At 36.1% G+C, this 16,486-nt stretch overlaps 3 protein-coding genes across 10 annotated transcripts in view; 1 reads left to right on the top strand and 2 right to left on the bottom strand.

Moving 5' to 3' along the window:
* The first annotated feature begins 2,241 nt into the window (after positions 1 to 2,241).
* Positions 2,242 to 4,041, top strand: LOC121327428 (relaxin-3-like). The gene is made up of 2 exons (XM_041271492.1): positions 2,242 to 2,471; positions 3,095 to 4,041. The coding sequence occupies exons 1-2, from the start codon at positions 2,300 to 2,302 to the stop codon at positions 3,322 to 3,324; spliced, it is 402 nt and encodes a 133-aa protein (XP_041127426.1). The 5' UTR covers positions 2,242 to 2,299; the 3' UTR covers positions 3,325 to 4,041.
* Positions 4,042 to 4,891: 850 nt separating this feature from the next.
* On the bottom strand, positions 4,892 to 9,887 carry LOC121327285 (dynein light chain Tctex-type 5-B-like). The gene is made up of 5 exons (XM_041271226.1): positions 9,851 to 9,887; positions 8,773 to 8,893; positions 6,731 to 6,822; positions 6,193 to 6,317; positions 4,892 to 5,698 (listed from the first exon to the last, which is right to left on the bottom strand). Exons 2-5 carry the CDS (start codon positions 8,883 to 8,885, stop codon positions 5,495 to 5,497), a joined length of 534 nt encoding a protein of 177 aa, XP_041127160.1. The 5' UTR covers positions 8,886 to 8,893; positions 9,851 to 9,887; the 3' UTR covers positions 4,892 to 5,494.
* A 1,426-nt stretch (positions 9,888 to 11,313) lies between these two features.
* The window catches only part of LOC121327096 (SH3-containing GRB2-like protein 3-interacting protein 1), a 49,508-nt gene continuing 44,335 nt past the window's right edge, over positions 11,314 to 16,486 (bottom strand). For 6 of the 8 annotated variants that reach the window (XM_041270891.1, XM_041270894.1, XM_041270890.1 and 3 more), the window contains 3 exons: positions 16,361 to 16,425; positions 15,942 to 16,106; positions 11,315 to 15,492 (listed from right to left, as the gene is read on the bottom strand). In XM_041270891.1, coding sequence (XP_041126825.1) covers positions 15,470 to 15,492; positions 15,942 to 16,106; positions 16,361 to 16,425 — 253 coding nt within the window. In that variant the 3' untranslated portion in view covers positions 11,315 to 15,469. Of the gene's footprint in view, positions 15,493 to 15,941; positions 16,107 to 16,360; positions 16,426 to 16,486 lie in introns of all 8 variants that reach the window. The other 2 variants (XM_041270887.1, XM_041270888.1) reach the window with 1 other exon arrangement.

Raw genomic sequence — 16,486 nt, 5'->3', positions numbered from 1 at the left:
AAAATAATGACATTAGTTTATGAGATCAAAACAAAACAATCCACAATTGCACTTGCAGGCAAAGGTGTACCCACAGAATCATACACAATACGAAGCATACATTTTAGTTTTTAAATGCCACTGTAATTCCCTACTGTTGAAACAATTGTCTCCAGTCTGATTATGCCAACTGAAGGACAAGCGATTGTAATTGGGTATATATTCTGTGAAAGAACCTTGGTACTCGTATGATTCCTTTTAAAAATGTAAACTGGGGTGATATATGTATCACTGCACTGAACAAACAATTGAATCTGACAAAGGGTGTTACTGCTGTGTGCGCAACATTGTATCGAACTTCACAATTCTGCCCCAGATTGTCTTTTTGTTTCACAAAAAACATCCTTAATCTTCCAAACATTACCCTTCCGAATATGATAGCAATGGCAGAACTTCAAACTTGACTTTGTACACCAGCTTTATAATTCATGTTGTGGGAAAATTCAGGCACATTTTTCATCAATATATCAGGGACAAAATCTATATCTTATTGATTGAGTAATTTAGAATGTTCCCCATGCTTATACTGTACATTTACTATAATTTTACAGAGTTTGTACAATGCTTTTTAAAAACCTGTTAGTGCTTTAGAATGGTTGACTGCATTTCACTGCATTTAGTGAGGCTTTAACCATAAATGTAAGGGTATATTACACTACAAGCACATTTTGAAAAGCCTTTAATTTAAGTAGGAAAATGTGACCTTATTTCAGGATTAGCAAACAGGTGCTGAAAACACAAAGGCCAATGTAAATATACTAGTGGGACTAGGGCTGAAACAAATGCAGAGAGGTGACCATCCCAAGTTTACTTAAACAGAACACAAGTATTTCAAAATCTTTTCTTGCGATATGTGTTATAACAGAACACTTTCAACACAGTGTGTTAAAGTGCTCACGACAGCCTAATAGGCCCATTACAGTGAGGACAAAGTGGAGATCAAGCACTTAACGTTTTTTTACCGCTGTTCTACTATCTGTTTTTAAAATAAGTCAGCCGTGCTTATTTGTAAGCTATTTATAATAAAAGGTAATTGAGCATTTCTAAATGGCTTGTCATTATAGATACGCTTTCCAGATTATAGATATAAACCTCATGTACAGAATAAACTAGCCTATGTCTCACCAAAGGTCTACTGGGAAATCATGTACATTATGTGGCATTATCATGACAGACCATTAAAGATTAGAACACCATGGTCTGCTTTATGAAGCAATACAAAGGCCATTTTTTTTAAACAATTGTCAACATATTGTCAACTAGCAAAAAAATCAAAAAAATAAGTTGCTGAACAATATAGTTCAATTATTGTTCTCAGTAGTTTCTTGCTTTGAAAATGTTTTTCTTCTGAAAATTGCTTTACAATTATTTCCCATCTGCCTACAAATAAATGAAATAGTAGCAAAACACACATATCTGATAAAAAAGGGTTTTGCAGTATGCCATTGTAAATGCATACTTTAGCAAAATATAGTAAAAGCAAGTTAAAGCATGTAAAATTCAAGCTATGTAAAATAAAGCTCCTAGTTAACCATAGCAGTGGCCATGTAATGCTCTCCATTACTTTGCTACAGTCAAATACCATGATATAAATTGTGCAGAATGCCAAAGCACAAGGTACTTCTTTAAACTTTTACTTAGTTAGATGTTAGGTGTACAATATGGACAAATACATTATCTGGAATCTCAGAAAATCTGTGGAACATATGGTTTACTGTACAAAATGTTAATGTTCCAACACTAGTAAAAGAGACAACACATATACAGGTCCTTATATCTGCATTGTCCACTTTTAGTTTTCGAACAACCACTATTAATTCCTTTTAGAAGCAAACTAGATATTTTTTCAAATACGTTATCTACTCTTCATAACTTCAGTTGTTGTGCATTTGAATTCATTAGCACTATAGTAATTAAACCCTGGGATTTTAAAATGAAATGGGATGACCGCGAAGGATGTAATTCCAACCATCATTATGCTTGTAAAGTGATAATTGCCGGACGGGAATCACTTTACACAAAGTGAGTCACAAATGACACCATAAAACATCAGGGGAAGCCAAAAATGAATTATCCCTGTGAGTAGGCTCTGTGTAAAGCAAAAACAGGAATTAGAGGATGTGGCAGCCAATAGCAGCTAGGGAGCAGGCTCTATATATTGAAGCTGAGCAGAGGTGTGTTCACAGTCAGAAGCTTGGAAGAGCAGCTCCTCAAGAACCATTCACCTTGTCCACTATTGCTAAGAGCATCTTCACTCACGATGAGAGCCATAGTCCTGGGTGTGCTGCTGCTGGCAGTGCTGTCTGCAAGCACTGAAGTCCGAGGTGATATGAAGGTAGTGAAGCTGTGCGGCAGGGAGTTTATTAGAGCTGTTATCTACACCTGTGGAGGCTCTCGGTGGAGAAGACTTCTCGATGAACAAGAGTTGACAGGTAAGGCTTTTTTTTCAGACTTTACATTTGCTGTATTCTAACTACCTATCCATGTTGGATGTCTGGCGAGTCTTAGAGCTACATTTCTGTTTATTCCACAGAGGTCTCTTGATTTCCAGTTATCTTCATTTTAGTTAAAGTTATCATTTTATGCTTTTGCCTGCTTCAGTCTGCCAAGAGAGGTTCACATTCACTGTGTCCACGATGCTAAATTGGAGAACTTTTTATTATCAGATGAATAGACTGTAATCAAAATGTGAATGTTTTTTTTTTCACCCAGTAAAATATATAATAGAAAAAGACCTGCTTTATCAAATCAGTAGCTTCATGTGTTCAAAATGAAGATATTGAAATAAGCTTTACAACAGTACTGATATAAGTGTATAGGAAAGCAGACAGTTCAAATACATTATAAACATAAAAGTGAACTTGGTTAACAGGTGACAGTGAACCATTTCATGAACTGTGTTTTATGTTGAAACTATTTCCGTGTTTTTATGGCTAGTAAGATTCCATTTATGATTACATGTAAAACAAATAAACCTAGTACATAGTCCTTTCGTGTTAATTTAGCTTGAAACAATCTATTTTCTGTTTTTCTTTGTTCTTTTTTAATTGTCCAGGTGTGGGCAGTGAGGCTCTGTTTCCATCTGGCAGTGGAATACCGGAGTGCAGTGACCCCCAGCCTTACAACTCCCAGAGGCAGGGAACAGACAGCGAGGAACCCCTGAACTACAGAACACGGGCTGAGGGGGAGCTTTCCCCCAGAGCCAGGAGGGACTTGAACCAGCTTCTCACCACAGCCTGCTGCCAATGGGGCTGCAACAAGAAAGACTTGAGCTCTCTCTGCTAAGCCAGGATTACTGTATCACTGCAACCCCAGCTACAGTATTTCAAGTTTAAACCCAACACTGTAATGCCTACAGCAGAGAATTTTATCTGATCACTATATGATACTAAATTTCTAATTAATACAATGTACTAATCATATTGGGGGTCTATTGTAATGATCTTAAGAGTGGCAGGGTGATTTACCCACTTTACTTCATACCATAACAATATAGTGAAATGAAGTTGAAAAATGAAAAAATGATACATTTTAATGTGCAGTGTTAACCAGTGTTGCCACCTTTTAGTTCATCAAAGTAGATCTCAATGTCATCTCAGCTCTGGCACATTTTCATTTTGATTAATGCATAAACAATACTGTATATCTTTCATCTATAATTTCACACTCATAGCAAAGGGAAAACTAAGACATGCTTCCCTCCACCTGAGTCTTCATCGGTGTGAGACTAATCAATGCAAAATCGCAGTTATTAAGAGAACTCTAGTTTACTATGTTTCTTTTGGCATCACAGTTGGATAATGTGTGTAGTAGATTAATACTAAAGACATCCTGATATCTGCACAGGACCAAAAAAACAAAAACATTTCTAATTTAATTTCTGCATCTGCCTCCCATGGTAAACAATCTTAACATATCATAGATGTGTGATATTTTTTTTTACCTAAGATGTATTTTAAAAAATTGAAATTCTTGTGATTGTTGTAAACAGAGCTATCAAACCTGCCACAAAAATTGTATTTCTATTGTGAATGACTAATAAAGATGATTGCATATTGCATCTTACTTAGAATACATTATTATTACCAAATGATATATTGTTGCTAGTTCCTATCACAGACTCCAGACAATGGCTGCAGTTGTTCTCATTAGATCTCTGTTTCTAAGGTTATATGTAGTCATCTGCCGTGGTGTGAAGGCTCTACATTACATGAACTCCTACAGAAATAAACTGATGTACTAAGGGTTTCTAAATACTAACTATATTACCTTAGCTTAGGTAAGGTAGTTCACAATCACTGCTATTCAGTAATAGCAATGTCTCAATATTTGTTAACAAACACCTACTGAAAATTGCACTTAAACATTAACTGTATGGTGTTGCATATACTGTGGAAAACCAAAACGTTAAACCAGTAAATATGGTACTGCCCTTGTCTTTAACCTTTAGACGATGTCTTGAGTGCATGTTAGCAAAAACATGCAAAGCCGTACCCCGAGATGACTGGTCTATAAAACAAATGGTCCAGAAAAAGAGCACATTGCATTTAACATCTCTAAAAAAAGAACCTGTTACAAAACACAAGTAAAACATGCTGTGAAATATTTGATAGCGAAACACGAAATCTTCCCAACACTGTTTCAACGGGTCACTTACAAATGGCAGTTTTTCAAACACACCTGAAATGTTTGTTGTATGCGTTTTACAATTGGCAGTGAAAAAAAAAGAAGATTTAATTCAGTTGTTATATCCTGCTGTACGTTTGAGAACCACATCCAAAGTTCAGCCACAGATCACAGCTGCCTTTCAAGATTAAACAGACAAAACACACATATCCAAATGATGCTTTATTGTAAAAATATTTGTCTTATGCTTGGTCCAGTTTTTAAAATGCTGCACATACAGGTTTTTTCCTGTATTTGTCATCTGGGAAAACCCCAGACAAAGTGCCCTACCCGTATTAAATGTAGTAGATGGGCAATTATCTCACAGTGGAAAATGGGACCCCTTATGTCTTCGTGATTTTTTTTTTATGAATGCTTAATTACAAAGGTTACAGTAAGTGCTGAAATAGCAAGACGTTGTTAGCCCTTTACATAAAATAATAATCAGGTTATTTTTCTACAGAAATGTTAACAACACAATTCCTCAGCACTACTGCCTAATAAATATGTGAATGATGACCTATTACATGATTATAACAGTACGCAAGCAAATAAAGTGCAATTGCATTTCGTGACAGGATCACCTTTCATGCCTTTAATGAGCCGTTAACCACTTGATGATTCTGTTCAAACGAATGAATGACAAAAGATTTCCATTGACTTGTCTTTTTATAGTTTAACTGTGGGGCCAGTTTGTTTACTTACATAATTTCTAATAAGATATATACAATACTATATACACACAATTTTATTTGCTGTATCTTCTACAATAAGCAGTGCCGGCTGGCTGTTACTCAAAGTAAGCTGCGTAGACATTTGCAACAGCAAACAAAGATGTGTTCTTGAAGGTGTAGGATGAAAATGTGTCATTGGTAGGGTCCCAAAGGCACCTGCTTCCAATGCGCATGTTCTGTTCATTCAGCTGCCCGATATTGATCAGAACAATTATTTTGTACCGAGGAATCATTAAATCTTTCACTCTGGCTTTTATAACCTAAAAAAAAAAAAAAAAATAGTGGAGTAGCATATATGAAAATGATCTGGTCTTACATCTAGAACCCTGTAGTTAAGGTGCAATAGATTTGACACTATCCAAATAAGTACACTGATAAGACAGATAATTCCTAGTTTGTTAAATTATACTGCCCACCAACATTTTTAAATGCATATCTGAAAAAATAGAATACTAATCCGTTTACCACAGATTTCACAGCTAATAAATGCATGAGTTCAGAACTTTTTTCTTCTGCATTGTGCTACACATACATCTCAAAAGGCTTGCGCTAGTTTTAGTGAACTTGTGTTTAATTGTTGATAGTACGCTATAGATGTAACTCAAGGCAAAGTAGGGACGCAGGGATATGAATCATGGGGAGGAGTAGCATGTAACTGCACACATGTATTACTGGCCTTGCTACTTTAGATTTAGTTTACTGTGTTTTATTTTTCAAATGTAAAATGTATTTGATCTGGTAAAGAAAAGCCTACCTCAGATATGGTTTTTGTCATCTGCCTACATAGTTCTGCTTCATACTTCTCCTCTTGCAGATAACTGGTCAGCACGTCTTTTAAAATGTTGTTCACTGTGGCCACAGGGAAACGCTTTACAGGACCTGTTTGAATACAGGATAAAAGACATTAAGATGTGTGCTATGTATTTACAATGTAATTACTGTGCAGTTACTCAATAAATCACAGTGTAATTACAGTGTAGTGACAGACAGTGCTTCTATCTTTTTTAAAGAGATAGTGTCCTGGGAAATGTAATGCTATGTGTTATGCATAACCGTTGTTGCATGTAGTAGTTTTATCAATTTAGTGGAATCTGGATGCACTAGGTGGCGCTAATTCCCTACAGCCTTACATGACAGCTGCAAGTCAACTGCTCTGGATGCAACAGAATGTAAGAATATGCACAATAATTAAGATGCTAGGTTCTATTGTTTCCTTGTTATAATATATGCATGTCAAACAGCTCTGGTAACGTTATAATTTCCACTTCAGTAATATCAGTGTTATTATATACCTAGTTGGTATGTGTTCTCCATTTGAACAGCAGGTCGAGGATTGTCATCTTGCTGGCCAGGCTCATCAATATAAGACACTGTACTCATGGAACTGAAAACACAGGATAGTGCAGTGAGAAGGGTACCAAAGGGATGTTACATTTTGCTTAATTTCTAAATGATTGCAAACGTTTAAAATTTGAACACAGAGGGAATCTTTGTAAATGATCAGAAAAGTCAGCATGAGAATCCCTCTGTAGTGAATGCAGTAATAAGAGTGGACAGACATGCAGTAATAAGAGAGGACAGACATGCAGTAATAAGAGAGGACAGACATGCAGTAATAAGAGAGGACAGACATGCAGTAATAAGAGAGGACAGACATGCAATAATAAGAGTGGACAGATTGCTGCTATCTACCACACTGACCACACATTATGAGCTATTGTCCTCATTTTAGGACAGACTACTTTGTAATTGTTTGGGAGCGTTTTTAAACTCTATTGTTATGATAACTTATGCTGATTTTGTTAACCGCAACAGTTAATTCTAAATGTAATGTATCAAATTACAGAAATACAGATTGTGTTCTAATTTTTTTTCTTTAAAAGAAAAATAAATTAGGTACTCAATAGGTTATTTCTAAAACATCAACACTATATCTTGAGAGGACACGGTTAGAAAATAAAGTATCTGTCATTTGTAATAATAAAAACACATGAATCCGAAATTCCATACATAAAGTATCAGTAGAATACTCCATATTCCAGTTAATTATCCATGTGCTGACAGAAGACAAAGTGGTAGCAAAAAGGGGTAGTTTGTACAATACAACAACAACAATACAAAACATGTAAACTGTATTGCTATCTAGAGGAAAGAACCTAGACAACACATATACTGCATATCAGTATAAAGACTGAAAAGTAAGCTCAGTAAGTTTGTTGATTCATTCTTTGATTATAAAGAAATAATAATCAATCGATCAATCAGTCATTAACTAACTATGCGTCGATCATTGCTGTGAACACAGTGTGCTTAAACAAGACCAGTACACACCGCTGGATGTGGGTGTAGCTCTGCTCTACAGAATGTAACTGTCTCACATATCCTTAGAGTCAAGTGGAAGTTCCAAAGCTGAAGTAGCTTGGGCAAAGGTTTGAGATACCAGTGCTTGCAATCTTGCCACAGACCCATAGCAATGTGCAGGGCATCTGGACAACATGCTACAGCCCTCTTTAGGCAGCTTCCAACTGTTCTGTGTTAATGCAACTGGAAAAACCTGTTATTTCCAACAGGGGATCTCTTTTGTCATTTACAAGGCAGTAAGATTAGTAATAATTAGTGGTGGTGTGACACACAGGGTTTTATCTTGCTTGAATATGGGTTACAAATCTAATATTTTAATATTAGTAAAACAATAATTTTTTTCTAACTTACAGCAACAATTACAATATAGTGCTTAAGGTGAAACTACTGGTGAACATGAAAAAAAATCTATAATTGAATATATTTAAATATCTCCACACAGCATTTGTCAATACCAGCCTTGCTGTTTAGAAAAGCATTAGCTACATAAAGCACAATCACTCACAACATATAATAATAAGTTGTGTAGATTAAGACTGTTTTGTTGTGGTTTCCCACGTCAGTAACTACTTCCTGAAATTAAGCCCCACTTAGCTATGTTGTTTCAGCCTTCACCTCCCCTATTATTAATGATTAAGTTAATATTCAGTTGCACAGGATAGCACAGCAATTACTGCTTGCCTCCATCCTGAGACAGATAACCCATTAGGTCCTGTGGCCATATTGTTCAACTTAAATTAAACTGATGTGTTAAGCAGTGAGGTAATAAAGCGGACGTGTGTTCTCATGCAGTCTAAACTAGCACAGACCGGACATAATGCAATATACCCATATATACTTTCAGTGTTTAGTTAGTGCATTACAATGAATGGTGATGCAGAGCGTACACCACACACACACACACACACACACACACACACACACACTGCATCTTGTTTGCTTGCTCTTTCAGATGAAATCCTGACAAACGTACTCTTTAGTTTTCCCAGTTGTTTCCTTTGCTTTGACCTCATGGCTGCTGAGTGAGGAGACGCTGCCTCTCTTCTTCAACAGGCGAGCTGCCTTGTCCTTGGCCACGTCAGACATTGTTGAATCTGTTTCATCAAAATGAAAAGAAATGATCTGTCTATAGGGGCTGGACAAGAAAATTAGAACGCCTGCCATTTTCAGCACATGTTGTGCAGTGGTCTGCCGCTAACACAGAACAGATTAATTTTGCATGCAAACTGTGTAACATGTACAGCATTGTGTAATACATCGGATCTACAGCTCCCTGTTGCTAGTCTGTTTCAGTCACAATGGATACGACAGTAGATTAGATAGCCAGGCTGGCAGGTGTTTCCTTATGCAAGACATATGGCTGATGCTTTGAAAAACAATCTGTGCCAGAAGGGTTTTTCACTGGCTGAGGGCCAGTGGTCTGTAAGGGTGGTCATGGGTTAGAACACACTGAATTGAAACCGGTGAAACCATTGTTTTTTTTTTATTTTTATTGTTACTATTAATAAGTCAGTTTCCATGTAGAAATGTTTATTTCCTTTGCATAGTAATTAACATACCGTGTGTTAAGATTGAATTAACAGAGGGGTTGCGTCATTCAACTGTTTAAAAAACCAAAACAAATGCAAAGTTATTTTTCCCCATGTTTCTAATTAATGAACATAATTATCAAAAATGTAAAATTTGATACATCCAAATCCACGTTCCTCTTGGTATGGTGCAACGTCACATTGACATTAGTACAGCACTGCGCATTTCAGACTGGACTTTGTGGTTTTATAACAACGACCACAAACTGTCAACTAAAGTTATTCCTGTACACTACTACAGAACAAACACACAATGCTGCTCTCATAAAACAAACCCGCAACATTTTGTAATGTTACTCTCTACCAAAAACGCTACAATTGTTGCCAGAGAGCAAAACAAAGTAAATGTTGCCGTTAAATCATACTGCATCCAATCATTGCTATTTTATTTCAATACAAAACGTTAACAAAATAGCCCTAATATTAATGAAAGAATGAATGATTTCAGATTAGAACTCTTACCTAACCCAGCAGCAAGCAGGAAATCCACGGATGCATAAGCGTTCAGTGGGTTGTCATGACAACACTTGCTACTCAGCAGTCAATGGGAGGAGCTTCTGAGCTTCAGCCAATAAACGTTTTGCAGTTGTGTAGCTGGACCACAGGCCCACCGCGTCTTAATAGCAGAGCAATAGAGCTCTTACTTTAAAAGAAGTTACTAGCCCATAAGCAATACCGAGGTTCAATATGAAAACCAAGTCAAAGCTCATTGCGTGAATATATCCCATTGCCAGTTGTATGGTCAAAGTATACTGCACTCAATGCTTTTTTTTCTCTGAGTTTGCATAATATTTCAATATTTTTTAGTACCCCATGATCCCATTTATTAATACTTGTATATTTGGCATGTTTCATAAAGTCACCATCACATCTGTATTTCTGCCCCCTGAAACGGGGTGCTTGCTTGCTGTAGAAGATGCAGTATTTATAAACCTATCACGCACATTTCTGAACAAACAACTTTGCATACAAGAAATATTCTGATTAAAATCAGGAATATTGAATAAGTGCCATACTTTTTCTTAATACAGTATTATTAACATGCAACAGGGAGATGCAACTTACACATTATAGTCATGTGAGATTTAACTCTTGTGAAAACAGAACATGCAGCTTGGGTGTCTGGGGACCTTTTATTTGGATGGATGTAGTAGGAACTTTGATGTCATCAGCAGGACGTTTGATGTCATCAGTAGGATGTTTGATGTCATCAGCAGGAAGTTTGATGTCATCTGGCCATCAACAATTGCTCTAGAAAAAAAAAAGAATCCATCTATTTAAAAAGTTTCCATATCAACAGAATCACTTCTTACAGTGACAGTGAACCAGGTCTGAAGTTGTATTGTTGAATTACACAACATTTGTAAGTGGCTCCACACCCTATTACTTGCACAATATCCTAAACAACTTTAGGTTTGTTTGTATTAAGTTCATTGTAACTTTGCAAGAGTATTATTCTTGTCATCTTTACAATTCAAGGATAAGTGGTCTCAATAATACCTGGTCTTTGTACTTCCTTGGCCAGTGTTGTATCTGAAGGACGAGTTTCAAATATGGACATACTGTCTGTCTTCTGTGTATTAGGCCTGTAGTACTGACAATGTTGAACTCTTAACTCATTGTTAGCTTCTTTAAACACTTCAATGAAAACAGTTTTGTTTCACTCTGTCAATACCGACTTCAAATAATAACAAATGGCTGGGAACCTGAGAGCATAAAAAAGGATATTATGGGATTGCAAGACTGAGAACTTGTCTTCATTCTCGTGGAGTAATATCCCTCTGCACTCCTGTAAAGAACAATGGCAAAATGACTTCTTGAGAAGTACTTCCTCCAAGTGAAATCAAAAACACACCCAAAACATAAATAAAGCACAAACTGATCTTAATTGAGTGCAGAAACAAGCCTAGTTTCAGTTTTTTTTCTCACTTTATTTCCAAGAAAACTGACATTGATTGACATCTTAAACAGTTATTAGATTATGGTCATTTTGTTTATATAGTTTCAAAACTTTGTTCTTAAATGGGAAATCCATTTTTAAGTACATTTACAATAAAACATAATTGCATATTCAATATTCTGTACAATGGATAACATGGAGACAGAGTTAAATTAAATAACATTTATTTAAAATAAAAAAGTAATTATATTACAGAGAGTGTTTGATACCCATACATGTTAAACTAATCTATAAGGCAAATAACATTACACATATGACAGTTTCTCTCTCTCATAGATCTTTAAATCACACATTCACATTACCAGCAGCCAATGTACTTCAGAAAGAAGTAAATTGTAACTTCCTTCATAGTACAGTAGTTTACCAATAAGGCTATGAAACCAAGCAGAAACACAGTCGGCTTTACTAGGAGATAGAGAGGTGTCAGCAAATGTAAGCTTACCACAAACTGCAATCGCAGTAGCAGACTGCTGAAATCAACACTTACTGGGATCTATTGCATTAATTGAAATTTAAAATATTTCCTTTGTGGACCTGTGTTATGGACATTTCTTAACAGTGGAAGCAGCATGTAAAGCATCAGGGAGAGCCCTATCTTAATGATTTGAAATCTCTTAACAGTGAAGGCAGTGCATCTACACAGCATGTAAAGCATCAGGGAGAGCCCTATCTTAATGATTTGAAATCTCTTAACAGTGAAGGCAGTGCATCTACACAGCATGTAAAGCATCAGGGAGAGCCCTATCTTAATGACTTGAAAGTGCTCATCATGGAGACCCGACACCATTTAGTACAATTAAATACCCCCTGTTGTTTATTTTTATTTTGAAAGCAAAATCTTTATTCTGATATGCCTGGTGTTTACCTTTAGTATTAAGGAGTTTACAATATTTCTGAGCAGCTCTAGGTTCTGTTGTTCCAACAGTAAATTTATTGTTTTTCTTTAGCTGGCTTTGAGCTGGCCTGAGAAACCCTAATGGTCGGCACTGAACAGTGTGTCATGTGACAAAGTGAACTTTCAACTCTGCTGACCCAACAACTCAACATATACTTCTAGGCATAGAGGGTAGGTGGGGCTCGAGTGAAAGAAACTATTTCAACCTTTTATTTGACATTGCGAATTGAAACCCGGCTTCCAAGCAGGTTGCTTCTGCTGCAAAACAAAAAGGAAATCTCAATTTAAATGTTACCATAAGACCACCTTGCATGGCCTCTCTGTGACATTAGCTTACAACTGCAAAAATTCAATCAAATCTTGCATTTATCCCTTTGCTAAGCCCTTCGTAGAGGAAAACTAACTGTATGTTGATAACATAATGAATAATTCATACAGACCTAGGAAGAGAGAACCCAAAACATACCGGCACAGAAGATTATGAAGATAAAATTACTATACAACTCCCAGCTACAACAGACCCAGACAGATTTACCTACTCCTTTTTTTTTTAACATGCAAAATATGTGGCTCCCAAAACATATTGTTTTAAGACAGGTGGGATGTTATTATAAAAATACAATGATGGAATGGTGCACTCATCAGTAGATGTCTTTGCAGGCTGCTTCGTAACTTCACAGGCCGATTCTCCTATAATTGTCAGCAGTCATTGAGGAATGTCATTTAGCTGTTCAGCACAATACCGGGTGTGTTTGCTGTTTAATGTTTACCTAAACAAAATGCTAAATATATATAAATGCCAAACAGTTTCACTTCATTTTGTTTCAATGCCACATTGCAATATATAAACAGCACCTTTGACAAGGAGGAAAATAAAGTTTCTAAATGCTCAAAAAAAAATATATATATATATATTTTGCATTTCCAGTGCAAAAAGCATTCAAGTACTGTAACTGCTCCATAAGCAGGTACAATATAGGACAATTTATACCTCAGGTTATTTAGAAGGAAGCCTACAAAATAAGCAAACTAATACTCACAGTACAAGTCAAGACCCTAACCCTAACCTTAATACTCACAGTACAAGTCAAAGCATCCCTTTTCTCCTTTGACCATTAAATCACGGATACACTGATCCAAACTTTCCAGACAATACTTTTTGCAGTACAAATCAGTGGCTGTGTGCAAGTACATTGTACTGTAATTACAAAATCAAACAATGAGATACGATTGGCTGTGAGGATGCCTTGTGAATTTGAAAACTTTAAAAGCTCCTCTTGCCATTTGTTGCCAACATTCTTGCTCTAAGCCAATGAAAGAGAGTATTTTTTGGATTAAAAGAGCACAGTACTTTTTAAACAAGTTCTGTAGACTCGATCTAAAAGATGTAATTTTCTATTCTATTACCCTTTCAAAATGATTTGCTTTATACAGCGTTAAAAGAGCCCATTTTAGATTGCAAAATAAAAGTCGTGAATGCTAGCACTGACTTTATTCTGATTAATTTCATGCTGTGCTTGTTAAATATTAGCAGTCAGAAAGGAATTCAGCAAAAGCACACAAATAATGCCAATAAAAAAGTAACTGTGATTGAAACTGCCACCAACAGTAACTGTTTTATATTACACTCCCATTGTTTAACATGATGCACCCAGTTAGAGATTTCATCTTTTTATTCCATATATGCCTAAATTATCTGTTGCACTTGAGTTAAAAAAAATGACATCTGAAATAAATTTTAAAAAATGATACCTTAGCATTATACTATACACCGGATACCCATCTACATACACAGATAACAAAAATAATTATAATTCTAGGGCTTCTATTACTATTGAAATTCTAATCATAAACAGAATCATATATATATATTTTTTTACAACAAATCAGTATTGTCAATAAATAAAAATATAGTGCTGGAAGGTACTGTGAACTCTAACACTGCTGTCTGTGTCTTAACAATACAAGAAGGCCCTTCAGGATATATAGTACTGATTTCAAATTACATGTTTGCTTGTTTTGTTTTTACATTCTTATAGGAAAACATCTGAAACATTGCAACTACAAAATATAGAGTTATCATTGAAGCCACCTTCGTACTGCACTATTCACATCATCAAATTAAAACGCTAAATGACTTTAAAAGAGACCAGCTGAATTTTCAGTTTCACATCTTGCTGGACATGTCATGATTCACTTAATCATAAATAAGTAACAACGTTCTAAATGTTCTAATTCTCAAGTAGAGACGACCCCACTGGCTTTGGTGAGTTTGTTGCTTTATCACCAGGTACACTGGTGAATACAGCTCAAGTTCTCAACACAGAAAAATGACTTTATCTGAACTCTGATTGACCTCCAAACAGCCCTCTGTTATGTAACGTGGAGTGCAATGGCAATGCTCTTACTAACAGAGAGAAAATGCGTGACGCACCTTCGGCCCTCTGGTGATTACAGTAAAGTATCTGTTAACGTACATGTTTGTATTGGGATGGTGTCTGGAAAGAGGGCCTCAAATTAACAATAGTGTACAGCAAAACTGTTTTGCAAATCCAACTTAGTTTGGATGGTGGACTGTGTAAGCCCCAAGTAGATCGTCCATTATGATTCATTAAATACCTATTAGGGTATATTATTTTGGTATCATTCTGATCTCTTTAATTTCTGTTTAGTATATATATATACACAAAGTCTACATTGGCTGACTACATTGGCTGACACCATTGGCTGACACCATTGGCTGACACCTGACATTTCTTAACAGTGGAAGCAACATGTAAAGCATCAGGGGCAAAACATGGTACCAAAATCATTTCAGAGGGCAAAGTGTAATTGCGCTGGTTGGCACCCCACCAGAGCCCCATTTCAGACATTAATGCCCTTTGCCTCAATGTTAGTGCCTTGCCCTAAGATCAGAATTGGGTCCTACATGTTTAAAAGAAAGAGTGGCTAACCTAGATGGCAATATAGATGCGAAATGCTGCAACTCAGATGTGAAATGAATCCATTTTACAAATACAATAATTACACTTTAAAACTCTTGACAATTCTATATATAAGTTCTAATACTGCTGGATTGGTCACCTTGGATTACTTGTAGAATATAAAGTGTTAAAAGTTTTGTTGCTGTTTTCTTCTTTTTTTTTTTTACTTTAACGATTAAAGTCCTTTATTATTTCATCCACTCCAAAGAGTAGATTTTCTCTGCATTGCAGTTAGCCATTGTTTAGTTATCAGCCAGGTACTTTCCTGTAAAAAAGAATTAAGAAATGCCAATTATTTCATACAATTTTACAGCTTTATACATATAGTAGAATCACAATTACTCCAACTTTGTTTTTTAAAAGCCCCCGAACAGCCCCCTGATAGCCTACAATGCTCTTCCACCCCACTGACAAAGAACTAGCCCTCTACTTCTTGAATCCACAGTACACTACTTACAGGAGTTACAGTGCAATTACTTAGCAAGTTTTACAGAAATATGATAACTCCAAAAAAATTGATTTACAATTAATTACTTGGATTTTGGGTTTTCCTTTTTACTTTAGCAGACAGTAAGTCTTTACGCACAGCTGATTAAACAGATATTCAGGGATTCACCAGTGGTTACTTTGGCCCTTTAATACACGTCTTTATTCTAGGTTTGACTGTAAACATGCTGTAATTCATCTTCCTTATTGCTTATCGGTATGACATACCTGCAGCAAATCTCTTTTTAATTAGCGAAAATCTGTAACCGGGACCAATAAGCTCAATATCACAGCCTGACAATGTACTTCCTTCGCTTGTGAATTGCACTGCCAATGGAGATGGTTTACTGGGGCCCTCGGATAACTGGAACCTTGCGAGCAGAGACCCCACTCCTAAAAGAGAATGGAGAGAGCAGACATTACAACAAACTCAAGAGGCTACCCATCTATAACCGCCTGGGCCAGATCTTCACAGCGTTTACTCTTTAATTAACTCCTATGGCTGAAAGTATTCAAGAATTAAACATGATATGAAGCAGCTGGTGTGGCTTACTTGGGTTTGTTTTGTGCTTTTGTTTCCCTGTAACAAAAATTTGAAAAATGTCTTGCCTTAGAAATGAATTATTTGGTGCTCAGATGAATCTTACCTCCATTTTCAGACTTCTGAGAGATATCAGGGATCTTCCATAGAATCCTCTGTTGTTCAGAGTTCCTTAAAAAGTCAATACAGACAAATACATTAGCCTACTAGGGCACATTTTCTTTACCACCCC

The sequence above is a fragment of the Polyodon spathula genome, chromosome 14 (assembly GCF_017654505.1).
Source record: "Polyodon spathula isolate WHYD16114869_AA chromosome 14, ASM1765450v1, whole genome shotgun sequence".
NCBI classification, from domain to species: domain Eukaryota; kingdom Metazoa; phylum Chordata; class Actinopteri; order Acipenseriformes; family Polyodontidae; genus Polyodon; species Polyodon spathula.
The sequence above is the reverse complement of the archived record's forward strand: the minus strand, read 5'-3'. Positions and strand labels throughout refer to the sequence as shown.